The 27,754-nt window shown below is 41.4% G+C and overlaps 1 protein-coding gene across 8 annotated transcripts; it reads right to left on the bottom strand.

The window, feature by feature from the left end:
- Positions 1-657: 657 nt before the first annotated feature.
- OC90 (otoconin 90) lies at positions 658-25,278 on the bottom strand. 8 transcript variants are annotated; one of them, XM_055800803.1, is made up of 16 exons: positions 25,060-25,278; positions 23,834-23,929; positions 20,004-20,069; positions 19,725-19,784; positions 19,279-19,453; positions 15,262-15,377; positions 13,477-13,605; positions 11,936-11,977; positions 11,011-11,067; positions 8,726-8,776; positions 8,347-8,451; positions 6,314-6,463; positions 5,864-5,962; positions 4,129-4,303; positions 2,882-2,988; positions 659-2,396 (listed from the first exon to the last, which is right to left on the bottom strand). In XM_055800803.1, the coding sequence occupies exons 2-16, from the start codon at positions 23,877-23,879 to the stop codon at positions 2,086-2,088; spliced, it is 1,689 nt and encodes a 562-aa protein (XP_055656778.1). In that variant the 5' UTR covers positions 23,880-23,929; positions 25,060-25,278; the 3' UTR covers positions 659-2,085. The 8 variants fall into 8 exon arrangements, with proteins under 8 accessions (XP_055656780.1, XP_055656781.1, XP_055656778.1 ...); XM_055800802.1 differs by lacking the exon at positions 25,060-25,278 and adding an exon at positions 24,979-25,051 and having other exon boundaries at positions 660-2,396; XM_055800804.1 differs by lacking the exon at positions 25,060-25,278 and adding an exon at positions 24,979-25,051 and having other exon boundaries at positions 673-2,396; positions 8,347-8,403.
- Between the last annotated feature and the right edge of the window lie 2,476 nt (positions 25,279-27,754).

Raw genomic sequence — 27,754 nt, 5'->3', positions numbered from 1 at the left:
TAAGGCCCCTTTAAGTTTTGAAAGGCTGCTTTGAGGTCTCCCTGGAGCCTTCTCTTCTCCAGGCTGAGCAACCCCAACTCTCCCAGTCTTTCCTCACAGGAGAGGTGCTCCAGCCCTCTGATGATTTTCATGGCCCTCCTCTGGACTCGCTCCAATAGGTCCATGTCTTCCCTGTGCTGAGGACCCCAGAGCTGGATGCAGTACTCCAGGGGTGGGGGGGTTGTCTCATCAGAGCAGAATAGAGGGGCAGAGTCATCTCCCTCAACCTGCTGGCCACGCTTCTTTTGATGCAGCCCAGGACACGGTTGGCTTTCTGGGCTGCGAGTGCACATTGTTGGGCCACATTGAGTTTTTTCATCCTACCGTAGGTTTGCAGGCTCAGAATCATACAACTTGGAACCCAAGTGTGTCAGGTAATGTGGTACCTGAGCTGTTGCATTCTGTCATGGTAGTTAACATCTGAAGACACCTCAAGTGGGAAGGAAAACTATCTTGTCTTGATTTCTGGTTCTCATTTCTGAGATGCCTGGGAAGTTACGCTGGGACATAATGCAGAACTGAACCCAAACTCTGAACCTGAAGGTGGTGGTGGTGGTGAGGGAGTTGTGGGGCTTGTGTTTCTCTCGGTGTTCAGCACTGGGGAAGCTGCTGGTGAGAGTGAGGTGCTGTTGCTGCTTCCTAGTGAGATACAGCACAACTGCATCAAGGATGCAGCTGAAGAGTATAAGACAAAGGAACTGAATAAAAGAGTGGGAATCGCTGATCTAACTTTTTTAGAAGACGTCACAAGTGGTGCAAACACAACACGAAGTCAATTATGGCAGGTCAACGCATGAATGGCCAACCAAGTTAAAATTATATGATTGCTTCTGGTAAAGAATTCAAACCTTCACTTTTACAGTTAATGCGCTTACAGAGGAAGTATCTTATTAGTAGTTTTGATTTTGCAGATACGTGCCCAGAGAAAATATGGAAATATCAGTAATCCCATTGAATAAGACATTATATGTCATTTTGGGCAGGTCACCACCTGTGTTTAAGCTGTATATTTGCGCTGTTGTGTGCTTTACAACTGAAATCTAATGAGAAAGACCTACAAAGATTGTATCTTTTAGTGCATCCTTCATATCAAAGTAACAAGGTTGCTAGTGATTTTGACCCAAGCTGGGATTGCTGTTGTTCAGCTTTGTTATTAGTAGCCAAGTTCTAGTAATTTTATTACTTGTCCAATATTTTATGATCAAACCATAGTCTAAATTAGCACCTTACCATGAAGAAAGATGTACATACCCTTTTAAACTGTGTTGTCTGATAACTGGTAAATCTTATGGGTGGTGAATTTGGGGTGGGATGGGGGAAGGGGGAGCAAACAAATCTGGGCTCAGTAAAAGGCAAAAAGCATTATTCCAGCTTTACATTACATGCTTTGGAACACATTAGTTTTAATTGAGCCCAGGAAGCAAAACTTTTACATTTATTCCCTTTAACATCTTGAAATCTCTCAGAACTGGAGGTAACCGTGCATAGTACACAGCTTCGGGGCAAGGACCATGCCTTCTGCTGTCATGATCTGACTGAGCAGCAGAAACTGCAGGCTGAAAATTGGATAGGAAGGGAAGAAGGAACTCATTTTCATGTAATTACCTTAGCTTTTCTTCTGGGTGTTTCCTGCTAAGCTCAGTAAAGGAAGAATGTCTGCAAACTGAGTTGGAGCAGTTGCAGATTGGTTTAATTAAAAACCTGAAATACTTAGCCATCATCAGCAAGATTCAGCCTGAACTGACTACAGTTAGCAAAAATCAGTCTTTGATCAGAACAGTTTTTACATAGAAATGGAATGAAATAATACAGAATACCGTCAAATAAGTATTTAAGGTAATATCTGACCTAAATAGATGTTCTATAGTGCCAGCTTCACTACGGTAAGGAGTTACACAGCCTAACATGTAATACCTAGTCTAGGATTATGTCGTTTGTGCGCTGGCAAGCATAAGGCAGCCTGTAGAGTGCTAAGAAAGAGTAAGGTAGGCAAGGGCTGGCTGGGAGAGTCTCTGTGCCGTTTCTCAAGCGCCTGGCGGTGGTTGGTTATCTGCCTTCATGCTGCGTGGTTCTGGAGTTTCCAATGGGACCGTGTGTGTCTCTCTTTGCTCTTCTTAATACAGTCCACAGTGGACCTTCCTCCTCGCTGCTCTCCTCGGAGCTGGAAATCCCGGTGCCTATTTCTGTGCCTGTTGAAGGTCTTTCATAAGGGTCACTGTGACATAAGACTTTCTCTTCTTGGCATTCTTGCCTGTGTGGAAACTTAAGGCTTTCATTGAAGAAGGCAGAAGCCATGCACTCAGCTGCTGTCTTAGCGCAAGCACATAGTAGTTTCTCACACATGCTCCAACCAATACCTTAAAAAGAAGTTTTAGAATTAATGTGTGAAAGCAGTTGCAATTAGTCAACGTATGATTTGCCATGGAGAGATGAGCTTTTGAAAATAAAATTTTCAAATCTGCCTTGAATTTTAGTCTCCAAATTCACCTTTAGTCATCTAAATAGAAGCCTGCCGCCAAGGGGCTGGGCAGCTGACAGTCTGACTGGCTTTAGTTGAATTTGTGAATGTAAAGACACCGACAGCTGACTTCTGTCTCCAAGCATAAAATGTATGAATGTAGTTTTCTCTAGCCTGACCTGGTCACATGGTATAATAACCTTTATCTCAACTAGGAAAAAAGCTTGGGTTTATAGTAAACATAGCTAACATTTTGTAAGCCAGATTTTTCTTTCTATGGTCTATACTCGGCTCTAGAAGCTCACAGGCATGGTGGCATTCAGTCTGTAATGCTTTGATACGCTGTCGCCAGGACACGAAAAATTTCCTCTAATACAAACTTACATTTTGGCTTATGATCAAAGCATACAACTTCAGATCTTGAACTGCTTTCTGCATGACATCCAAGCTTCTTAATTTGTTCCATACAACAGTGATGAGAGAAGCAGCAGCTAAAATAAATACCAGATGTAAATGAAAATTACTTACTCTTCCTGCATCACAGAGTACTTGCAATTATTTTATCTCTATTTTCAATGCCCATTAAAACTGAGAAATTTTAGTTTTCCTAAACTTTTTTTTTTTTAGTTTTCCTATCATGGAAAAATCTTTTTCATAAAGAAGAAGAAAACCAACCCAAATCATTCCTACTTTCCTCCTATACCTGTTCCTACTTTCACTGCCTCCTTCCTAATTCTTTTGGTCTCCCACCCTTAACAACACTGTAGGTTTTTAGGGTTTGGGTTTGTTGTTTTTTTTTTTTTTCATCTGAAGACATATAATTACAATTGTGACTGTGACCTAATCTGCTGTGAGAAGCGTCTTCAAGTGTTTAAATATTGTTGGCTGAAAATGTGAAAATTGTGTGAGAGCCTGAGCCTTGACTAGCCTTCATCTAGTCTGTCATACTCAAGCAGTCTTACTTGTGTGCAAGTGTAGGAAAATGGTGTGTGCTGTATGTCAGTGCTGTCCTTAGACCTGATGTGGCCCCAACTACTATGAACTTCCACACAGGGAGAGATTTTTCATTGTAAATATGATGCTCTCAGAGGAGATTTCTTTGCTTTGGTTGAATTCTCTGCATTACTCCAGAATTCTTCCTCTTTGTCACCCATGCCATGCTGTGACACTCAGCCACGGCAGGGCTCTTGGCTGCAGCTTGGGCCGTGCTTCACTCCAGCCCTACTTTGTTCTAAAGGACAGTGCGGCACGGGTGTGTGTTAACTCTTGCTTCATAAATCACTTTCCAAACCACCTCTTAGCCAAGTTTCAGGGCAACCCTTATATCCTCATGTCTTTTGACATACTCTTCCTTCCACTCTACCTACCTCCCATCATTCTCATTTCTTATTTTGAGTTAGTAAGTCCTCTCCATATCATTGATGCAATAACAGAATGTGTCTTGGTGACAATGGAGTATTTCAAGTATGTAAGTGGAGATTTCCCCCACCCACCCCCCACCCCCCCTGAATGCAGTCTGCCTACTGGTACGTAGCTACATAAGGCCCAACAAAAAGTATTCTGATCCTTGTTGCTACACAGGCACCCCAATAATACCCACAGTTAATGACAGATCATAGAAGAGCCCCCACCTGTCCAGTGCATCAGCAGGATAACCTCTTCCTTCTTGGCCACAGTAGCAACCATAAGACTCAAATTCCTCTGGGCATCGCTCAGTCAAACAGAACAGCATTTCTCCTAGCTGGGGCAGCTCCCTCTTCACTCTGCCATTTCCTCTCTCTTGCAGAAAGGTTAATCGCTCACATACTATAAAGCAAAAAATGTTATTTGACACATCATGTTTCCACTGTTTGGGAGCTCTCTTGTGATGATAGAATTATTTTCAGAGCTATCAGAAACTTTTAAAGACAACATTTTACTATTTGTAAATTATTGTTCCAGTCCATGAACTGTGGCTCTTAGAATGCTACTGAGCAAGACAGCAGAAGGGGGAAAATATTTAAAGGGGAGAGAGATCCCTATGAAGATATAAATTACAAGCCAAATTGGATTGCAATGAGAGTACTTTGCAATCCTTTCTAATCCTTCATAGTTACATTTTCCTTCTAAAATATTCAAACCTAGCTCACTATTCAGTAGCTTCTGTCCTGGAGAATTCAGAAAATAGACTCCTAACTTCTTGTGCTTGCATAGTGATAGCTGGGCTATGACTGTGTAGTGCTGGAGGAAACAATAAACTTATTTTTTTAAAAAATTGAAATATAGTTCAATCTGAGCTGTGATGCCCCCAGCCCAAATGCAGGAGTGATCTGTTGTGATGGTTGCTGTGCTTAACGAGGTTTTGACATCTCCTTGTCCCAACCCTAATGCCTCTGTGGCTTCCTTGAGAGCAAACTGTGTTCCATATTAAGAAAAAAAGAAGTCAGGGAGTCATCTTTTGGGACTTTACCAAGGAAAGGACCTGAAGGGGCTAATGATTGGATAGTAGGAGAGAGAAGGAGGGCTGCTGTTCCCTGTGCATCCTCCTTGCCCCCATAAGTAATCCATCTTCTTTTTTGCATCCCTAGACTGACTCTCCCTGTTTCTTCCAAGGACAACCCTGGATTACTTCCCTGAATAGGAAATTCTGCCCATGTGCCTGCTTGGATCTTTGCCTACTCAGTTCACTAAGAACGAACCCCAGGTTCATGCACTGATAGGCGCTTTCCAAAAGCTGGTATTTTACGATGAGATTTTCCAGTTTGATGAAAGGCTGGGTTGATTCTTCATGTCTGCTCTTTTCCAGTTCTGGGATTGCTTCTCTCCATTGGGAAGCCTAACAAGATGGATAGGACAGTCCATGAGTGTGGATTTACAGCAGTGACAGGTCTGAAATGTCTTGGGATCCCTGTGAACTCTGAGCAGGAGTTGGAACAAAATCAGAAATGGTGAGAAAAAAGCCAACTCCAGCAAGAATTTGGCAAGAGGTCTGTGAGGAGCAGGGGAAGTTCCTGTTACTGCTTCTGCTGCTTGTAAAATAAAGTTAACTCAAATACATGATTAAATTGCTGCCTAAAAACAAAAGCAAGGGGAAACATTCACTGAGCTCATTTTAGACCCTGCACTGAATTAAAAATTTATGTACAAGCTAATCATAAATAGTTTCTGTAAGTGTTAATGATAGCACATTGGTGGAAGGTATTGAACTGTTGGAAGCTTTTGCAGGTGACTGCATCTCCTGCTGTTATTATAAATACCAATACACATGGGCTTGTCTAACTCGTTTAGAATAACTATAATCTCTATATTTAATATACACCTACATTTTAATACATAGGTAGCTGAACATTCCGTGAGATATAACTGTGAAAAAAATACTTCATTTACCTTTTCCTGCAGGTTCATCAGGTCCCCTGTCAGACAGTACCAGTTCTGGAGCTATTCCAGAAGAAGCTGTGCTCTGGCCAGCCATGGCAGGGCTTGTCTCTGGAGAGGACATATGCATAGATTAGACTTGCAAAGGTAGAATAAACTCTCATTTCACTAACGTGCCCAAAAGTGCATGTTCTGAACCATAATCAACTGGCAGCCTTCTAACATTTGTTTAATTCATAGTTGGCAGACTGTTCATTAATGGTTAAGCTTTCCTGGTCAGTGTTTGACAGTGGACTGCCATTTCCAGTGCACTCAGCGTTGTGCACCCTATATTCTATGTAATCTATCCAGATTTAGGGAGAAAATATTGTTATTCTGCATATCTATGAGAAATGCTGAGTTCTCAGATAGCTGTGAACAGGAGTAGGGGATTGCTGTAAATTAGATTCAGTCTTTACTTGCCTTTTTCTTTTGTCCCTGCAGACGTGCCTGCAGGAATGTTCTTGGTGGGGACAATTTTGACTTGCATTGAGTTAATATCTCCTGAGAATGAGGCTGGGGAGGTGGTTATCTCTTCCGCTGGGACCACAGCTTCCATAAATCCATCCTCTTCTGAATAAGCAGGAAGAGGAAAGCAGAAGAAGACATGACAAATAAACAGCAAGATTTTCATTTTAGATAGCTGGTCAGAGCAATATCCTCAGGCAGAACTTGTGTGAATTGATGGTCATAGAGAAAAAACATTCAAGATGAGAACTGGAAAAGCAAAGAGTATTCACATCTCTTGCCTTTCAGATGAAAAGACACTGGTTAAATAGGACCAGTTTAACTGTTGATTATTTTTTTCAATTTTATATGTTGCATACTGAGGTAAAGAGCTGTGCCAGTTGCTGAAAATAATATGGCCACACTGAGAGATGAAGCACAGGTGAGATGTTATGAGATGTCATTTTGTGAGTAAAGGGCTTAAAAAAGGTGTCAGTTCACATGAGAGTACCAAAACTGAGAGCAGCATTGGTGAAGGCAGAAAATGATTTGATGGATGCAGAGCTGGGCAGCTGAAGGATTTACTATCTTGTAACCACAAGGAAATATCAAGGGGAAAATAAGTTGAGGTTGAATAGAAGCATAACTTTAAGGAGACTCTTTATCCCAAAAATTAAGTGGGTATTTGTTTTTAGATTATCTGAAGCTTTATTGTTGAGCAGGAACGTTTTGTTTAATTAGGGCATTACTTAACATCATCCTTCTTTTTTAGCCTTTTTTTATATAAGCTAACTTGTAAAAGAAAACACATCAAATGGAAATCAAATGGTTTCATTTTTTTCCTAAATGTCAATATGAAGAACGTGGCATTTCACAAACAAAAAATTTTGAAAATACTAGGGAGCACGTGTTTCCACATGTTCAAAGCCTTTCCTTTTGAGTTCCTTGTCTGAATCTATTAAATGGATTAAACTCCCAGTTCATTAAATTTGTCCCTCTGATGTTCTGGCTTTAGTATGTCTTGAAAATAACCTGCCATAGGATAAGAGAATAGACTAAAAAATGGAAGTACTGCTAAGAATGCAATGAAGCCCATGAAAGGCTGCAGAAAGGGATCAATAGCAACACGCTAGTTTTAATAGCTCAGCAAGGTGCGCATTTTATGCCACTTTGCTTGACAGCGATGTGTTGAAATGAAAGTGATTCCTGCTAGCTGTAGAAAATAAAACTGGAGTTTGGGAAATTCTGCGCTTAGCTGAGAACAGATATTACAAATAATCTTCCTGGAGCCATGCAGATCTGCAACACAACACACAGATTTTCTGATCCATTCAGCTTAACAGAGGAGAACAAAAAACTTGGTAATTTTGACCAATGCTTGGTACAGCAGTGCCAAACATCTGTGTTAGGGCTGGAGACAGGGATACTGTTCAGACAGTGTGATCAGAGTCAAAAAATGACTGCTTTCTACTCTCCATATTCAGCGTTCCTTGATGTTTTTTCTGGTGTATTTCAGTCTACCTGAACAATTCTTTCTACGTAAAAGAGGCTGCTGAAAACTTCCAGGTCTACCAAGGTGCTCCACTTCTAGCTGTAGCTACTGGTATGGCTGTGCTCAAAGCACTAACAAGTGCAAAAGCTGGAATAGGTTTTAGAGTGGGAAAGAATTCTGTGAAATTCTATACAATAAAGGAGGCAGCAAAATCAAAGTGAAGCCTTCTGGCAGCAAAGGCTATGAATGTAATTTAAAGGACCAACTATTATATCAGAAAACCTTACATGAAGATATTTTCACAAATACCTGGATGCGGAGTGCAAATGAGTGGCTGGAGGCCGTGAACAGCTAATCCTTCTCAGTCTGGTTTTCTTGGTTGTGTATCTGCTCTCTGACCTGATCTAAATTTGATTCTCTGGCAGCCCTGTTGTCACCACGCATGGAATTTTAACTGTGATGCTTTTAGATGAAGTATTGCTGTGTCAACACAAAAGGAAAGCTGAGAGTCACTGACCTTTTATCAAGAGGACGGAGGGAGCAGGAGCTGTACCTCTGCGGTCCCTTGTGGTAACTGTACAAAAACCAGAGGCATCATGGTAGTGACCTACCAGCTGTATTTCTGCAAGGCATTTCTGGAGTGACTTTTACTGAAGACATCACAAGGCTTAAATAAATATCATGATTAGACTTGTTTTATAAGGAGGGTAACTGGGAGAAATGGAGCAGTTTGCTGAAGGATGTGCAGGTCAGTCAGAAGAACTAGAATTAATCTCCAGAAATCCTGTGCTGCAAATTTTCGGCTGTGACACCACAGTGCTTCATAAACCAAAATCAGTTTTCATCTGGAGTTGAGAGTGCCTGATTCATCAACAAAAATATGATCAGTCTCTTACCTCTGGCTTTGGAAGCCCCCAGGACCATCTCACTGGGCTCAAAAGAAATCACTGATGAAGACAGAAAATAGAAACTCGGAAATTAAGTTGCCAGCACAGACTCTTATGAAAAGTTAAGCTGCTGAGAAGAACTTTTTCAGCAAAGCAGGAAGACCCAGGCATTTAATGTATATTTTTTTTCTCAGCAGTTCACTGATTGTTGTAGACAAAGTGATCCTGATATTCTCATTGCTGTGTTCAAATAATGCGCTTTACGCTAACAAAGCAGCAGCATAATTGTGACTGAAGTGGCAAACTCAATATTAAATCCATCTGACAGACAAATACACTGAAGAGGATTAGGTCCAGAATCCCACTATTGCCCACGGAAGGGTGCCACATTTCTCCTGAACACCTTGTGCTTGCATTGGAAGTCAAGTATGGATGGGCAGCTACAAGGCCAAATACTTCCCTAACCTCTAACATACTTCTTTGCATGACAAAATGATATTCATTTGTCAGCTACATTTTTGTAAATTATAAACAGCCATCAAATTATGAAAAAAATTGTCTCTGCATCTTTTTGGGTGTTGTTAGGATCTTGTGATGTGAAGAAGAATGTCTTTGCCTTTGAATGAGCTTCTGAGTAGCACTTAGCTTTGGTTTAATGCAGTTTCCACAGCTGTCAATGGCGAAGCTCCTTTGGGCTAAAATGGGGAAACAACTAGTTAAATGGTAAGGGTTTCTCCAAATGTCTCCTTCAAAGTCTGACTAGCTGTGTTATCTGTGGTATGTTGTCAGCTTTCTAAAATTTCTAATACAGATTTTTATCCCTTGGCAATATTTTGAGACTTATGATGAACCATGCACAAGTAATCGTTTTTTCAGGAAGCAGAAGATGCTACAGATGTGCAAGTACAGGTGCACTCACTCCTTCAGGCGTTCTCAGTTTAGTGTTACCAAGCCTCCCAGAAGCAGCCAGAAAAACATGAACGAATATTGGAGCTGTTGTTAGGCAAGAACAAGAAACAGCTGGTAAAAGACCTCCTTAGTAATACAGGAGAGGTATGAAGAAACAGCCAGCACTTAACTTGGCATAAAGCCTTTTCAGGTAGGTACCCTTGTGCCCATAGCACATTTTTAATTTTTTTTCAAAAAACTGTTAAAGTCTGAATCTTTGTTTCCTAAAAAAAAAAAAAAAAAAAAAAAAAAAAGAAAAAAATCCATATGATTTTTCATTATTCCAGATTCCCACTTACGGCAATGGCTCAATTTGAGAAACACAGAGGAGGACACTACAGCTTGAAACCAGGTTCTTGATGTCTCAAAAAGTGCAACTTTCTACCTCTCTCCACTCCCACAAAATGACTCCCATGTTTCTCCGAGTTGGGTGGTGGCTTGGTTGCACCCATCCCATGCACATTGCTTGTGTGCTTGGCAGACATGGGGTCTCCGTACGTGACACAATGGCTTTGCTTGTCATGGGGCCACATTACAAGGGTGCACCGGCTGCATTGGACAACGGGTGGTCCAAGACTGGTCCCCTTCTCTATTTCACTACTGTATGACTTGGCCTTCACTTACTATGTGTGCCCTCCCAGAGACACCCAGGGCCTTGGATGACTTTTGTCCATGGCCTCATGTCTTGTGCCCACCACGCATGTAGGAAGAGAATAGTTTTCTTATCCCACAGCAATGTGATTTTACAAGCATTCTTCCTGAACAAGATAACCATTGATTGTAGCAGGACAAAAATGAAGCTTGTCAAAAGAACCACTTGGTCTCATGGTTTAGGAACTCACTGAAGAGGCACCAGAATGAGAGGGACTTCAACCTGGACCTCTGCTTCGCAAGTGAATAAACCACCACACTGCTGGCTTTTTTTGCAATAAACCGTGCTCAATCTTTCCTTATGCTACTGCTTGATCTTGTATAATTAAACATCACTTTAAAGACAAGAACTATGCAATTGGCTATGGGCCCGGTGGCTGGCACCCACACAGGACACCTCTGCCAAACAGCTCACCTGCTGCAACCTGTGTTCCCAGGGGAAAAAAGGCCTGGGTTTTGTTGTAGAGTGCTCTTTCTCAGCCCTTGGGAAACTTACTGGTTAAGCACATTACATGCACAAATTGAAAAATTGCACCTTCTCATTCAGTCTTGAATTTCATCACCAAACCATTCTATCTACTTTTGTATCAGCCCTTTTAGAAGGGCAGAAGGAAAGCAAACAGCTTGTTCTTCTATTTTACTCTTTCAGCTTTTGGGAACTGAAACCAGTGCTTCTTGCACTGTAAGTTGCAAACCTTCTTCCACGGATGCAGTTGCAGCTTGTGTTTCGTCAGTCCCATGATGAAGGAACTCTGCAAAAATACAAACATTCCTACTGCAGAGAGTTATGGCTTAGAATGCTCATTAGACTGGATCTTGGTGTAACATGACCAGAGTCATGAGAATGGAACGTACTTCTAAATAGGATTATTATTGTGCTTTTTATGCTGTTATTACATGACATAAATACAAAAAGAGCAAACCTAATTATTGATAATTACGGCAGCAGTATTAAAGCCTTAATATGCAAAAGGTATAAAAGCCTATAAAGCCTTAGTATATTTATTCACTACTGATACTAAATTCTGCTCAGCAACATACAGTACAATAAACCAAAAATCCCTCAGTCTCTATCACAAAGAGTTTCAACCTAAACAAGAGAAATTGGCTAGCAATCAGCATTCTTTAAATCCCCATTTCAGCAGGTACTTAAATGCATGGCCTATAGTGAAAGGATCAATATAAGAATTAAAATTTTAGCAAAAAACTTAGATGTTTAAATCCAGGTACTTGGCTAGGAATCTTGTTGAAGCACGGCCTTAAATATGCATGCAAATAGAAAAGGATCCATCTGAAAATATTTTTAATTTGCTTTTAGTGTGTTTCTCTTTATAGTATTTCTAAATGAGATTCAATGTTCTCTTCTGAATTCCTTCTCAGACAGAGGAGTTATTTGGCTGAAATTTTCCCGTGCACCCGAGTAACTGCTTGTCACAAAAATGGTGCTTTGATTTATTAGGCTTTTTTTCTCTTCCTTTAATATTTTGACATCTTGCTAAAACATCTTTGCTTCTCAGAAAGGAATTCATAGCTTCTGAAATACTCAGGTTATTTTTCTGTATATAAACTGGTCTCAATTTAATACACTCCAGTCAAAGAATTACAGAGATAAGGACATACCCTCCATATGAAGTGTCGTCAGCTCTCTCTTGCTGGTTGTTTCTGAAAAAAAGAAAGCTCTCTCATAGACTGAAGGGCAGGAAAGGGGTTTGTCACTCTTTAATCTGAATAGTAAAAATCAGGAGTTCATTGAATTTATTCCTATTAAAGCAAAGATTTAGGGAAATACATCTCAATTTCACTCAATCTTTTCTCTGTAATAAAGAATCTACCAAAATCTTTTTCCTAGAAATTTGTCAGAGTTATTATTTCTTTTTCAAAGTCTCAGCTGGACAGAACAGCTACACAGGAAGATAATAACATGAGTGAACACTAGATAAAAATGTTTCATTCAAAGGATTTTTTTTCCCATTAATACAATCAGGAGCCTAAAATTAGCAGAGGTATTCAGCGAGCTAAAATTGAATCTACCTTTATCAGCAGTGGTAAAACCTGCATGATTTTCCTGTTAGCACCTAACAATTTCCCCTTTCTTTGTGATGCGTTGGAACTGCCATACTTTATATTAGAGCCATCTGATCCCAGTTAGAGATTACTGGCTTACATTAAACAATTTTCTGGCTTTGGTGCAAACTTTCCCTGGCATTTTCTTCTCCCTTGACCTGTTCACAAGGGGATGCATGCATCCGGCACATGGTATAGATGTGTATATCTGTCCTTAGCACTGGGATGTGTGAATACAAGCCAAAGGATTAGAAAAACTAGCATTGCTTTTTCACGTGTCTCAGCTTGGGAGTTCAAAGGTCCTCCTGCTGCCATGCTCTGATTGCAATCCATATGAATTAAGTTTTTAATCCAGCCCTGTTCCCACAGGACAGGTATTCAGCCTTGCAAGGCTGTAATTTCAGCTACAGAGCAGAGATCAGTGTATGACAATGGAGATAAATACCCCCTTCAGCTTCAGAGAGGATTTCTCCTTCCAAGATGGAAACCGAGTAACAGAGCGGAGTAGGTCTATTTTTGCTTTTCCAGTTAGTGTTTGCATGATTGAAGTGAGGATTTGAGCTAGCAATATTTTGGCAGTTTGACATTGCTGCTAGTGACCTCCGTGGGGTCACTAATCCTCCCAAGGATCACCCATTCAGTCAGGTTGGCAGAAGCCTCACAAGGTTGGCAGCAGCTTCCCGCAATTATTTTTTTTTTTTTTTAATTCATATCTAACAGGAATTTCCCTGTTGCAGCCTGTGCACCTCCAGGAAGAGTCTGGCTCCATCTTCTCTACAAACCCCACTAGGTAGCGAGGACAGGAAAAACATCTCCCCTGAGCCACCTCCTCTTTCATCATGTGCTCCAGCCCCCTCACCAGCTCAGTAACCTCTCCTGGACTTGCTCCAGGACAGCAATTAGTCTACCTTCTTCTTCTCGCTTGGTATTCACTTGAGTAGCTGTAAATGGAAAGGACACATGAAACTGAGAACAGGACAGACTGCCAGATTTATTGCAGGAAAGCACCCAGCTGCTGCTTCATTCTTGTTGGGTCTAATTTGATGCCAGTGGAAAAACTGGCAGGAGGAGGCAGTCAATGTGATCCTTATTATTACCTGTAACCAGAGACGGACAGAAAGAGACGTCCAGCCCATTCAAGGAAGAGTTAATATGCGCATTCACAAAGCATTCAATGGCATCTTTGTCACAGTTGCAGAGAAACTGTTCACAGGGATCCCCAGACTCTGGAAAGAAAACAAAAATCCAAACAAGGTACTACTGAAAAATCTTTTCTGTGTCCTGCTTCTTCATCTCTGCAAGAACTGTGTCTATAACCATCAGTGCAAACCTATTGATACTGTGCTGCTTCATGTTAAACACAGTCAAGTTTCATAGTCCAATCCAGTTTCTGAAACGCCAGCCTGGCATGGCTGGTGATAGACTTCTTGCTTGTGTTGTTTTTTCTACAGAGTATCGAGGACTACAGAGCAATACTTGGCTACCTCTAGTTTTTCCATGGAAAACTTAATCTAGCTGGTACCAGCTTTGACATTTCACAGACTTCATTAAAACATGTCTAAAAAACTTCAAACCTCATGAAATCACAGTCCACTACCCAAGCCTTTCATGCAAGCTGTGATTTCCTTCTTATAAAGGATATGAAACAGTTTCCCAGGAAATACCATCTTACCATTTCAAAAGCTTCTACCTTCCAGAGTTTCAAAAAGCATTGACTTTCCATAGCTGTCATACTCATGTTTTGTATTTTTAATGGGGACTATTCTCCCCCTGCCCCCCCCCTTTCTTTGCTTTGAACAAAATGTTATCTGATTATAGAAAGAGCTAAAAAAGTACTATTCACGTTTAATGCTCTTGGATCTTTATACATTGGCCTAAATAGCAAAAATGTTTTTAATTTGAAACAAGAAAGGGAAATTGTTTAAGCAACAATCTGAGTCAAACTGAAAAGGTATTAGTTTTGGGATTCTGCTCCTCTTTGCTAGTATCCCATAATCATGTTCTATCATACAGTCCGAAAGCCAATACTTGCAGAAAAATTCTATTAAATATGATTAGGCATCAAAAAGCCCCACTCCACACTTGCCAGGACTGTACCAGTATTGCCTGGAGTAGCTCCTGTTACAACAGCATGGCCCCTGCCCTCTTTGGTTGTAGCTGAGGAGTGTACACAACACTGTGAACAAAGAATTTGATCCCTCAAAGTATACAAAAATCAGGCCTTCAAGCTTCAGAAGGGAACTTTTCGCAGTGTGTCCCCAGCATCTGCTGCATTTCTGATGTGTAGAGACACCTCAAGTGATGCTTCATGGTCCTGCAGTCAGTGAAACCTCAGCAAGAGGCTGCCTGTTACAGGAGCCCTGGTGAGTTTCTAATTATTTGAATTCAGTTTTCCTGCCTAGTTGAGTGTTGATACCTCTGTGTATTCTTGCCACAGCACCCTCCAAACTATCAAGCTGCAACAAGGTCTTTTTACCATCTCATACCAGCACACTCCTCATAGAGTGCCTCCACCACTTTCTCCTTGTCTTACCTCACCCAGGGGGTGTGTGTTCTCTCTCTCTTCCTCGGCTGCTCTCCCTTCATTGGCTCTCAACCCCTTCACTTAACCAGCCACAGCTGCACCTTATCTATATCGGCCAACCCACCGCCCCTGAAGCCAGCCCACAGTTGTATATTATCAATGCTAATTAACCCAGCTTCATTCCTCTACATATTCCTATTTCCATTCACCCCTAAGCAGAACACTTAATCCCTTAAAAATCCATAGATGGAGATAGTTTCTGCTTAATTTACATATGGCTTTTGGTAGATAGACCAGAATGAACTTCTTAGTCATGGTGAGGCTCCAATATTAAGCTCTTGTGATAGGTTAGTCTTACCACAGGTCAGGTTTTCAGTAGAGCAACTGACAGCATCTGTAGAAATCTTTGATGGGTCCCATGTGCACTCCATCTCCATTGCTTCCTCATAGCATTTGCGGTGCTGGAAACAGCATCTTAATGAAATAACACAGAGTTCACCAATTCAGTTTCAGTTCAAGATCAGGCTGCAATGCTTTCAACTTGCTCTTACACAAGAATGCCAAAGATGCCAAAGGAGAAAAAGGGGTCCTCATTGAGGTCCCTTGACACAAAAAAGGCTGAATACTGCTTTTCCCTGAGTCAGTCTAGTGGGATAAGTACAGCTGGATGCAAAACTTGGTGGTGGGAGCAGGTCTGCGTGCTGTGGGAGACTGCACATCCATGTCTGTCCTGCGGTGGTACCTGAGTTCTAACAAGGACTCTACAGGCAGTTTAAATGAGAAATCCACTACCACTGCCCAAATATCCACCCACAGCACTGTCAGCTTGCTGCCAAAAAGTCCCCCTCAGCTCTGCTCTAGAGGCCTCAGATCTAGTCCTACCACCAGCTTTCTCACTGCAGATTTGGGGAACTACACAGAACCTGGCAGTCATGGAGGGTTAATGTCTCTGCAATGCCTTGTGAATCCCTGTGTCTCACTGAGACCATATAAATACAGGCAGAGTTACCCTCTGTTTCTTGTACTTTCTCTTCTATGCAACAATCAGAATAAAAATGCACCATTTAGCCATGGGAAGGGGGTACAAACTATTTTTCTCTCACTGGGGTAAAGCATTTTTCTCCTACCACCACACAACAAAGTCTGTTAGAAGCCTTGCGTTTTCCTACACCCCGGCTGTCATGCAAACCTCCAATGCCTGCATGACCACTTTAGCTGTGAATAGCAATGGAAAGTCAACTGAAACAATAAGCTCTTCATCAATATTCTCTTCTCTTCAGCTCTTCTTGAACAGACAAGTCATCTGCTTCTGTATTATAGGAGCATCTCTGTGCACTGACATCAGCTATAAATGAAACGCCGGTAAAATACTCAATCATCATTTACCTCATATAAAATTGTTATATAGCTTAAGCAGGCACTTGCTGTTAGATTTAGACTGAAATATCCTCATTTCAAAGAAATGGACTCAGAACATGGGTCTGTTATTGAATTGCCATTGGTCTTGACCTTGCTGAATGCAGAGACAATGTTAACGCTCAAAGCCAGCACCTGCTGCCAGGAAGATGACGATGTAAGGAGTTAACTTTAGTTAAGTGCATGTGGCATTTTGTTAAAGACGCGGTGAATGTGTTATCACACACCACCCATGGCCCTGCATATGCTCGGAACCCACCGGCAGACAGAAGCACTCCTGCGCTGATCAGAGCAGGGAGCAAACACCTGCCCCTTGCAGGCTCCCTTCTAGGCTACACATTCACTTTTCTCACTTCCTATATTTAGGAAGCATTTAATATTTAATCACTTACTATATTAATAAGTAACTATTACACCTTTGAATTTGTCCTCACAACCAGGGAAGCAATCCAAGTCCTAACCATGATCAGACTTTTGACTTTGGTGAAAGGCATCAGCGATGAGGTTTGCTCAGGTTGCCAGCAGCGGATCAGAGCTCATGAATAGCGTCATCCCAGCCAATGAAGTTTCAGAGTCCAATTTCCTGCACGCCAGTGTCTCTGCTGCTTGTTAGCAGCTTTTCTCCCTGCTGTGACCTGGTCTAGGAGACTGCAGGAGTGCATTGAACACAAGCGAGCGTGCATGGCATTCAGCAGAGAGGCCCTGAAGGTTCCTCCCCACCACAGATGCTACTGCGCCTTGTTTCAGAGGCGAGGCTTAAGTTTGTAATCTGCATCAGGAACAGGGTTTTAAACACACAGCTGATGAAACATGTCAAGACCCATTCCTGTCTCTGCCTGAGGTCTAGTGAGGTGTCAGCACCTGAAAGCTCCTCTAACTGCACAATTGGTCTGATACAAACTCCCTGCAGTTCTTCTTTGTTTAGAGCATCACAATTGCATCAACACTTACTGCAACAGTTAACCTGAAAATTTACTTGCCTTCCCTGCGTGAGCAGGGATTGTAAGGCATAGATTGTTCTCTGGGCATGCTTCTCTTTCCCCATGGACTATGGAGGTAGACTAGGCTCCTAATGTAAATATGACACTTAGCTACTGTGGGAAAAGGTCGGGCTTATGGGCACAAACATTTTCCAGTGCCTTAAAAACCTACAGTGTGATGCTCAGCCCTTTTTTTTAATGGAAGAGACATGGCAGTGACAAAATCCAAGGTTTGAAAAACTAATTTCTAAGAAATAAAGTTCACAAAACAATTGCAATGCTGTGGGAACTGTGTCTGAGAAAGACACGTAGCAGCCACCTGTTTGGGGACTTTCTTGAACCAAGGGCATATCTGTGTCAGTGGCAAAACAATAATCAGTCTCCATTTACTCCAAACTGCAGTGAGGTTGCCATGCTGCTAAGGAAATATCACCGCAGGGCTGCTAACCAATTTGTAAACACAAACTGATTCTGTGGACGTTTCTCAGGAAAAAAACTGCTGATAGACCCTTCTGCTGTTTCTGTATTTATGCTGCTCTGCATTAAAATGAAGCTGAGTGAAGCAAAAGCCCAGGTGCTCAGCTTTTTGGGTATCAATCCATTGAACTGACCTGAGCTCTCGTTTTAGCACGTCACCAGGATTGTTCAGAAAACCTTTCATAACAAGTCTCATGGCTTTTTTTCCGGTAGCAGGGTTAGATCTTCATTTTCCCAACCCATGCTGCAAAGTGGATGGATTAATTTCCATTTAGCTATAGGCATTAGCCCTTTTTGAGCCATTGCTGTCTTCACTCAGGGAATTGATACATTGCTGGAAAAACTTTTTTTTTTTTTTCTGTTTAGACATGATGGATCTTGATTCTCTTTGAATTTCTTTTCACATCTCCTGCTGGCATAAGTGAACAACCATTTGATTGTCCTGGTCTGAGGTTACTTTTTTTCTCACTAGCCTAGTCAGGGTCTGGGGCAGTATCACTCCAAAGCACAGAATGGAGTTTGGATGGTTTTGCTCCTGGTGCATGGTACTAGGAGAAGCCATTGAGCTACAGTGATCTCTGTGCCTGGATGCTCCAGTGTCTTACAACCTCAACGTGTACACAGGTAATCTACTGAACCTCCTAACTGCCACTTGAAGTCATACTTCGCTGTAACCTGATTATATTGATGCTTAACCTCCCTCATATGCCAACGCTTTCATTATAATCCACTATGAGCTTACATTGCTGGTGTATTACACAGGTTCCAATACCACCACTTTGATAAGACTGTAAACCCACTAAACTGCTCTCCCAGCCACCTTATTAAAAGGTCCTCCAGTTTTAGGAACCGATTTAAGTGCAAGACACAATTCCCCAGTACAACAAAATTACATTTTGTTCACAAAGGTCTGTTCCGAATTTAGAGGCCCCTGGGTAAATGTATGTCAAGGACATGGATATAGTGTTTATTTACTCTGTTGCATTAGTGGCCACTCTTTGCAACCAGTTTAAACCAGCTGCACCACCAGGCTTGCACTGGTGGAATTACATGCAGGTGTGGGGTACTCTGCTTTTATCTGTAGGCTGGGAATATTTCTCTGCATCAAAGTGTGGGAAAATAAAGAGACAGTCTGAACTAGGAGAAAAAAAAGAAGCACGTGGATCATTACATGCTGTAGATTATAACCACCTCGACTTCATCTGTTTCCAAGCCATGCTGTAAGGCAACTGGTATGGGGTGTTGGCCCAGCAAAAAGATAGTGCTCACCAGCAGGTAGGAATAACACAGGGCAGGGCTGAAGTTATCTTTTGTAGGTCATATCAGCTATTGAGGTTGCAAGTGAGGGATCACTAGATTCAATAGGGCAGGACGGTGTGGGACTTACCCTCTGAATAAATCTGATTTTTTACAATTGTTGTTAAATCGTTTAGGCAAGCGTTATGCTTCAGGTATCAGAGCACGAGGGCACTGACAGTCAGGGACATCTGGATAAGACTTACTCGTCAACTTCATCCACAGGGAGCCCTTCCATCTCAAACCGGCAAGAGCAACCATAGTCTTCAAAATCCCTGGGACAAAAGCCAGTAACACACTTCATTTTGTTCACAAAGTTGAGCAGGGCAGGGAAGTTAGTGAAGATGGACTGTAACCACGTGAAGTGAGAACCCAGGCAGTCTGGAAAGAGAACAGCCATTAAAAAATTCACGGTAAATAGGGGTGAGCCAGGAGTGGGTCACACATGGGTGACACTGACGTCAACACAGAGCCTGAACAAGGCAGTAACACAGGGATGCTGAGCAATCCTTGACACTCAGCAGTATTTAGTATGATAATATTCTCTGGGGAAATCTACAGCCTCAAAAATCCCTGTTTGTTTTCCGTATATAAAAGGAAACTCCATGGGATTTCTGTTTGGTGCTCACGTGCAGCTGGAACACATACTTACCAAAAAACAATGCAACACTTCCCACATTTTGAAAGACTCCATTGAAGAATGTGGCATTGTCTAAATAAAAAAATAAACAAACCACATTTCTTTTAAAAAAAATACACGACAAGAACTGACCCCAGACTGCCCCTGGTCTTGCTTCCATTGTTAAACCCTTCTGAGATAAGAGTTACTAGCTATTTGCTAACAGCACACTTCCCTGCAATGCTTCTGGAGTACAAGTGATTCCCCACTGCCATGCAATACTGTGGAAAGTAAAGCTTAAACCATTCTTACTCGAAATTCTTTCAGGTGCGTTAAGAAGCTCTGGCAGGAACGCTGGTGGCTCCAATTCTTGCCCACCTACCTCAGCAAACAAATTTGAGGAGAAAAGATGTTTAAACAGATAAATAAATAAAAGCAACGAACCAACAACATATACTTCATTGTGACATGTACTCTGCAGGCATTTTGAATACCACCCTACACGAGCAAGCTGACTTATTAAAGCCATGAAATACTCCATCCGCACACAGAAAAACCCAGAAGCGTACTGGTAAGTCACATTGACTTCAGCTTAAAAATCAGTCCTCTGTTAAACCGAGGTATTGCTAGTGAGGATGTGCTAACTCTTGTACTCCTGTGCTCTTCTGAAGAGTAGCACTTACTGGGATGTATCAGTAGAATTCTATAAAATTGTTTTAGTTGCCCGATACTTTCATTGTCCAGAACGTTTCTACTCTGTAACCCTGTGCTCTTATTTGAAGCAGGTTATTTGAAGTCAAGAGGTTTGAGTTTTCTGATTCCTTATTGCCTGTTGCCTTATTGCCTCTCTTCCTATCACTATTTCTTCCTTAACTTAATTATCTACTTTTCCTTGTGAGGATGCTGTTGTATATTTTCTAGACATTTATCTTTTTACTGTTTGCCATTACCTGAATTAGGGTGAAACCTAATACTTATTTTCTCCCTTCCCATTTATATTTCTCCTTGTTCTTATCTTCTGCATGATTTTAAAAGAGATTTTAGAAATTTGGATTTATTTATATTTCATCTTTCTCTTTTTCTTTTTTTTTTAAAGGTCATAAGTCAAGGGCATTTATGAGCTCAAGCATCTAGAAATAACTCAGAATAACTGGCATTATTCTGGCATATAACTGGCATATATAGGAAAGCTGTCCATCTTCTCTGAATCTGAAAAGAATTCAGAATCTGAATCTGAAAGATTGTGGGAAAGAGTTGACAATTATCTTGCTATTCTGTTGCATTTTCCTGCAATAAATGTAGGTGTAAGAGAGTAAAGCAGAGTAGTGGGTTCTTTTGATACAAGGCTTAACTCTCTGTTTAGCAAAGGGTTGGGAAAGAATAGAACTTTTTTAGATTGTAAATAAGTGCCTCCTCAGGATGTCTACAACTTTTCTGTAGTGAACAAGATGATCATGGTAACAGTCATAAGCCTCCAGCAATTAATTTCTCAACTTTAGGGGCAGAATATGGATATGAGATTGAAGGAGGCAAGGAGAGGTGCTTCCTCTGAAGTTATTCTTTCCCTGAAAGTCTTGCTTACAACAAAAATCTTTCAGATGAACAGCAATCAGTCAGAAGTGTCCTTCATCGCAGCAAGGTCTGAAGGGAACTGACTGTTTTCCACAAACCAGAAAAGGTCTCCCAATAAATGCTGGCCTTTTCACAGAACTGAAACAAGTCTGTTGAAAGCTTGATGGCCACGAGGAATTAAGATTCAAGCAAAATCATGGTGTACCTTGCAAAATTAACAGCACTGCATGCTATGCATTCAATCACATCCTTGCTAAAGAAAAACTGCCCCTTATTTTCTGGCTTAACACCTATATCTGCTCTGCAATGACAAACATCTCTCCCCCAAGGCATGTTCTATCATCAAGTGCATCTAGAGCCAGATTTTGACAGGCTGCATAACACCATGGCTCAAACACAGTGTCTGTTGATGAATAGCCCTTGATCATTTAGACTTTTCAGCAAAATTTTGGAAAACATGAAAATCCCATTGAGTTGAAATGACACTGAGGAGCGTACTGATGAAGCCACGTTACAGAACTGCTGGAAGTTGTGATTGCTCCAGCATCCTTCAGTTGCTCTTAGTTCTTCTCAGAAAATTTAATTTGCACACACCCAATTAATACATAAATGTTTGAAGCTCCCATGGAGAAAAATCTCTCCCACAGGGTCAGCAGCTTGGTAAACCTTTGGCTCTTACAATCCTTTCATTACAAAGAACTGTATTTCTAATTGTCACTGAGTCAAGATCAATGAACCACTGTTTGCTAACAAGATCACTTAATTTTGTTTAAATTGGGGGGCAGGAACAAAGAGACAATGCTTTCTGGATGAATTATTCTCTGTTCTTTTGCTACCATGTCTTTTGGGGCTATTGGTCCTACATCATTCCCTGTAGAGCCAGTGAAAATTGCACTACAAAAATCAGTCCTTTAAACCTCAGAAGCCCCTGGGGAGGTCAGCTTCTCTCGCCTTTCTCTGAAACCTGCTAAATGACTTGGCATATGTCCTGAGGAGACTTGTGTGATACATCTGCTCTTGGGCTTTCCAGTAGTATGCCTTATCCGCAGAATGTCTTTCAACATTCAGATACATGTAAAAATGTTTCTGGACTGTGTCTGTGATGCTGCCACTCCGACAACACTTTTCTGAAGTGTTATTTCAAAAAAGCCCATTAAAAAAACCATCAGTGCACCTCCAGTTATTTTGGTTTTGTTGTTTGTTTTTTGTGGTTTGTTTTTTTTTTTGGCAACTGCGGCTAATTAAAATGCCATAACATAGGGCATGAACACAGTTACAGTCTTCAGGGAGTGGACACCTTGATTGTGCAGGGAAAATCCAGGGTGCAGCAAACCCTACCTATTTGATTTATTCAAGGTAAATCACATTAGCTCCTCACAGAGATGCTAGTTCATGCATGGATATTTGCTTCAGCCAAAGCAGAGATCAGCAGAATAGATCCCACAAAAATATTAATCAATAATTCTCTCCAAGCCTAAAAATGGTAACATTTTAAATCTTTGTGCTCAGATTGTGCATAGCTGGGGGAAAAGCATATGAAACTGTGGCACAGGCTTTGGAGGTTTGAGAGGAAATATCCTTCAAATGTTATGTCAGAAAAATTTCTGAGTGTGCAGATACTTCTGAGTGCACCAGATATTATCAATATATACAATCCTCTTTACACCTGGGGACTAAATACCCCTTTATTTTTTTTAAATAAACAGTGTAGTTATTTTGGTATTCTCTGCCACTGCAGTGGGAAGTGCTTATGTTCTTGCTAATTTCTATTCGTATAGTAGGAGTCTTCAGGTTCAGCTTCATCAATGTATTTTAGCCCATGTGTTTTGTGTTAGACCTGCTGCTGTACCAACTTCTAATGCACACGCCACCTTAGAAGAGAGGCAACTGGTGAAGTTGAAGTAGGTCAGCGCAGAGTTTTGTCTATGCCAAGATGCTCAGCTTCCTTTTTCCTTGGGAAATAACCCCATGGAGGGACCAGAAACGGTGTTAGACTTTCAGGCGTCTTTACCTGCACACTGCTACTCTTAATGACATTCTTACATGGTGCAAGGACTGAAGAAATTTGGAATGTTTGCCTATGCCTGTCGCTGGAAGCTCATTCGCTCGCTATAATAGTATCTAAGGAGTTATATGAAAATAACTCCAAGACTATTAGTAAAATTTGAAGGAGGAGCATTAGCTGAACATGAGTTATGTTTCAGGATGCACTGAATGGCTTGGAAAATGTAGACAATACACTTCTATTTAACGAGTAGAATCTCTTTACATGTAACTTGTAACTATTTTAGAGTCCAAAGGACTTAAATAATGACCAAATGCTGGCAGAAGGGAAGTCACAATTTTTTGGTAATATTTTTAAGCCCACTAAATGTTTCTTGTTTCACTACAAGTCCTGATAAAAATATAAGTACTCCACAGATAAACTTATGTAAATCCATTTGGGCATTGAATAACTAGGTTTGAGGGGACAGAAAGCACCCTTCTAAATGATTGTTTCCAAATGCACATACTTAAAGTATTATTTAGGTATAAATGTCAAATAATCATAAAAATATATTGCCACTTACCACTGTGTAACACCATCGACATAGACACCAGCAGGAATAGAATCATTTTTTATTTAATCCAGAGAAAAGAAAAAGTCACACAGCAGACCGGTATGCCTGGTGAATTAAGTGAAATATTAGGCAGAATGTTATCTCTGGAATCTGCGAATGGGGAGACATCAGCTTAGAAAATCACCCTTTTGTAGCCTGGCCATATTTCTCCTTGATGCAATTCAGTTTTTACCCTTATCATACTAAATGCACATATTAAAGCAATGATGAACCTTATTAATCCTTCAGATTTTACCAATGATGTTCTCTATAAACCTGACAAATAATTGTTTTGGTATTGCTTTAGGTGAGCCAACAGGCTCTGCCGAAATACCATAGACAGGGAAAGTCCATTTTGCAATAAAATGGTGTACTTGAAGTTTCTTTTCTTTTGCAAACAATTTTCACATCTTACTTGATTTAACAGGATGTTTAAACAATTCTTCACATTATGTTTAAATGCAGATATTGTGAAACACTCTGTAAATGAAAAGACATTCTGGGATTACTTCTATTGAACCCAGTTAATCTGCAGTCCATTATATAATTTGCTTCACATCACAAAGATATCTCCCATTTTGTAGTTGACCATTTAATCTGTGTTGAGACTGATCTAATGTATCATATATTTACACTATGTTGTTTGATGATCTTCAGGTTCTGGGTGTGCTTGTCCTTACAGAAACGTGTGCACAGAATTCTGAAGCAAAAAGCCTTACACTAGCATGCATTAAATGAGACAATAGACTGGTTTTGAACTACAGTCATTGATTACCCTAAATTAAGAATGATTTTCTAAGTAAGTCAGGCAGGGAATTTTTTACAGCCAAATAAATGAACATTTATTCATCAGTTTTCAAATACGTATCTACTGCATCATCTACTACTGCGATTATCTGCTCCCCTAAGGTCAAATATTGCACTCATTTCTACTAATAGATCTTGTAATATTTCACCAGGAAGTGAGGTTATAAATCTAACAGCTCTAAATATTTATAGTCTATCACAAATCTCTTACCTAAACTTCAGTCTACAACTCCCCAGTCCCAAATAGCTGATTCTGCATTGTCTTCTTCCTGATGCCCGTTTTACAGAGTACATCTAGAAAGGCTTACCTTGAGGAATATTACTCGAAAGCAGTTGGATGGAGGACAAATGGACTTCAACAAAGTCAGTACTAAGCGATTTATACCCACCTGGATATAGACCTCACCCATGTGATCACTTCCTTTATCAATCCCACTTCAACATTTATTAATTAATTCTTCCATGAGATTCCTGAGAGTTATTATGCCCACAGTGTATCTTAGTAATATAGCTCCAGCCATGTAAAGGATCTATACTGAGAAGTCTGTTCTGCAGGTGCATTCACCATATAGTAACTTCCCCTAATACTCTTGGCTGTAATTAAACAACAACCATCTCATTGTTATTAATCACTCACAAAATCTCTGGGGCATGTGAATATGGCTTTAATAGCTTAGCAAGAGGTAGTGTTCAGTGATGAATGATGAGTGAAAATGTATACAGCTTTGAACACTGGCATTCCTCAGGGTTGAGTATCCTGCTCTCATCTATCCACGGCGGCTCTGATCCAAGCTGACTGAAATCCAGGGCAAGGCTGAGTCACTGAGCTTTGGGAAGGCTTCTCCCCATCACTTCTGCCAGGGGCAGACACAGCTACCCTTCAGAGATGCCATCAACAAAAGGCAAACTGTCCACTGAGTTTTAACACGGAGAAGTGAGAAATCTGACAAGTTGGGAATTGTAAAAGTATGTGAACAAAAGGCTTGCCTCCTCCAAGGCCCTGGGAGCTGCACGGTCTTCAGAAAGGCCCTTGATGCTGTCTCCCATAAGATCCTCATAAAGAAGCTGTTGGTAAATGGGCTGGATGAGCCCAGTGAGGAGGGTTGAAAAGTGGCTGAGTGACAGGGCCCAGAGGGTGGTGGTCATGGTACAAAGCCTAATTGGAGGCCAGTGACTAGCGGTGTACACCAGCGGTCAGTACTGGGTCCAGTCTTGCCTAACATCTTCCTTAATGAGCTGGATGCTGGGGCACAGTGTACCCTTGGCAAGTTTGCAGATGACACTGAACTGGGAGGAGCTGCTGATACACCAGAGGGTCATGCTGCAGCCAGTGGGACCTTGACAAGCTGGAGAAATGGGCCAACAGGAACTTCATGAAATTCAACCAGAAGTGCAATGGCCTGCACCTGGGGAGGTAAAAGCCCATACACCGATCTAGGCGGGGGGGCAGCCAGCTGGAAAGCAGCTAGGCAGGAAAGGTCCTAGTGGACACCAAGTTGAACCTGAGTAAGCAGTGTGCCCTTGCAGCAACGAAGGCTAAAGGTATCCTCGGCTGCATTAGGCAAAGGATTGCCAGCAGATTGAGGGAGTGGATCCTTCCCCTACCCAGCACTGGTGAGGCCACATCTGGTGTACTGTGTCCAGTTCTGGGCTCCTCGGTATGAGACAGACACGGACAAACTTGAGGAAATCCAAAGGGCTACAAAATTATTAAGGCACTAGAGCACCTCTCATATGAGGAGGGGTTGAGAGAGCTGGGACTCTCCAGCCTAGTGAAGGCTCAGGGGGATCTCATCGGTGCCTATAAATACCTGAAGGGAGGGTACAAAGAGGATGGAACCAGGCTTTTTTCAGTGGTGCCCAGTGAAATGGCAAGAGGCGATGGGCACAAACTGACACACAGGAGGTTCCCCCTGAACATCAGGAAACACTTTTTTACTGTGAGGGTGGCTGAGCACTGGCACATGTTGCTTAGAGAGGTTGTGGAGTCTCTCCCCTGCTTTCCTCTGGAGATATTCCACAACCATCCAGACATATTCCACCGCCATCTAGACATGTTCCTGGGCAACTGGCTCTAGGTGGCCCTGCCTGTGCAGGGGGTGGACCAGATTCTGTGATTCTCTATCGATTCAGTACCGACATGCTGCCAGGAAAAGGACAGGGTCCAGTCATACCATTTCTGTAACCAGCCCTGTCAAAAAAATTTAAAAGAAGAGTGAAACATGGCAGAAATTATGCCTTAATGATACCAAAATCCACTTTCATGTGAGTTTTGGTGCTTCCAGTTGGATTCTCCAGGGATTGCCTGAACTGCATTTTTACAGCCTTGAAGAACATTTTCAGCCTGACAAATCCGAGTGGGCTTGACTAGGCATAACAATAAATGTGCGTCCTCTGAGACACTCATTTGCCCATATGCCACCATCATTTCTGTACTTCTGCCAAACATGCACAGAGGCTTTGCAGGACTGAAAACCTGGAATATGGAAAAATCTTTTGGTTTTGAGGGCAGCCAATGTGTTCACTTTTTTTCATTGAGCCTTGCTTTTTCATTCCTCCTCTTATTTCATAGTTTTTCTCACTAATTTCATTATTATCCTGGGAAAGCCAAACAGTAAGTCAGCCGTGATTGTTGTCGTTCAGGACAGGTGCCATTAATCCCTTCTCAGCCTTTTTTACAAGACACCCATAACTATGTGATACTTTCTCTCCCCATGGACACGCTGGGGCAGTAGCTCTCAGCCCTTTCCAAGACCTTAGAGTGGAGATGGCTGTGACCTACCCACAGTGCCAGACACAGCTCAAGCACACCCTATCGCAGTATAGAGAGGTTAGCAATCTGTTCAAGGACTTGCATTCCTGCAGGAAAAACACAGAATGATTTTTTTATAAACACAAAAGTGTCCTCCCAGCATGGAGATTGCATGGACGATGCAGAGCTGATGATATTCGTTAAAACAATAATAACATAATCTTTTAAAAGGGAAGCTTTTAAAAAAGTATTTTTTATATTGTCTATTTATTCAAACATAAAAAAAACCCCGTCAAACTGACTTTAATTATTGTTTTCTCCCACTAAGTTCT

The sequence above is a fragment of the Falco peregrinus genome, chromosome 3 (assembly GCF_023634155.1).
Source record: "Falco peregrinus isolate bFalPer1 chromosome 3, bFalPer1.pri, whole genome shotgun sequence".
Taxonomy (NCBI): domain Eukaryota; kingdom Metazoa; phylum Chordata; class Aves; order Falconiformes; family Falconidae; genus Falco; species Falco peregrinus.
This window is presented reverse-complemented; position numbering and strand designations above follow the sequence as displayed.

Bases quoted from the DNA above. Each gene is read 5' to 3' on its own strand.
- OC90 (XM_055800803.1), bottom strand. From the start codon at position 23,879: ATGATTCTATTCCTGCTGGTGTCTATGTCGATGGTGTTACACAGTG. The intron at 19,785-20,003 runs GTAAGAATGGTT...TTTTTTATTTAG, and splicing joins CGCACCTGAAAGAATTTCGA to ACAATGCCACATTCTTCAAT. The intron at 11,978-13,476 runs GTAATAATAAGG...TCTTTTTTTCAG, and splicing joins CTGTCCGTCTCTGGTTACAG to AAACAACCAGCAAGAGAGAG.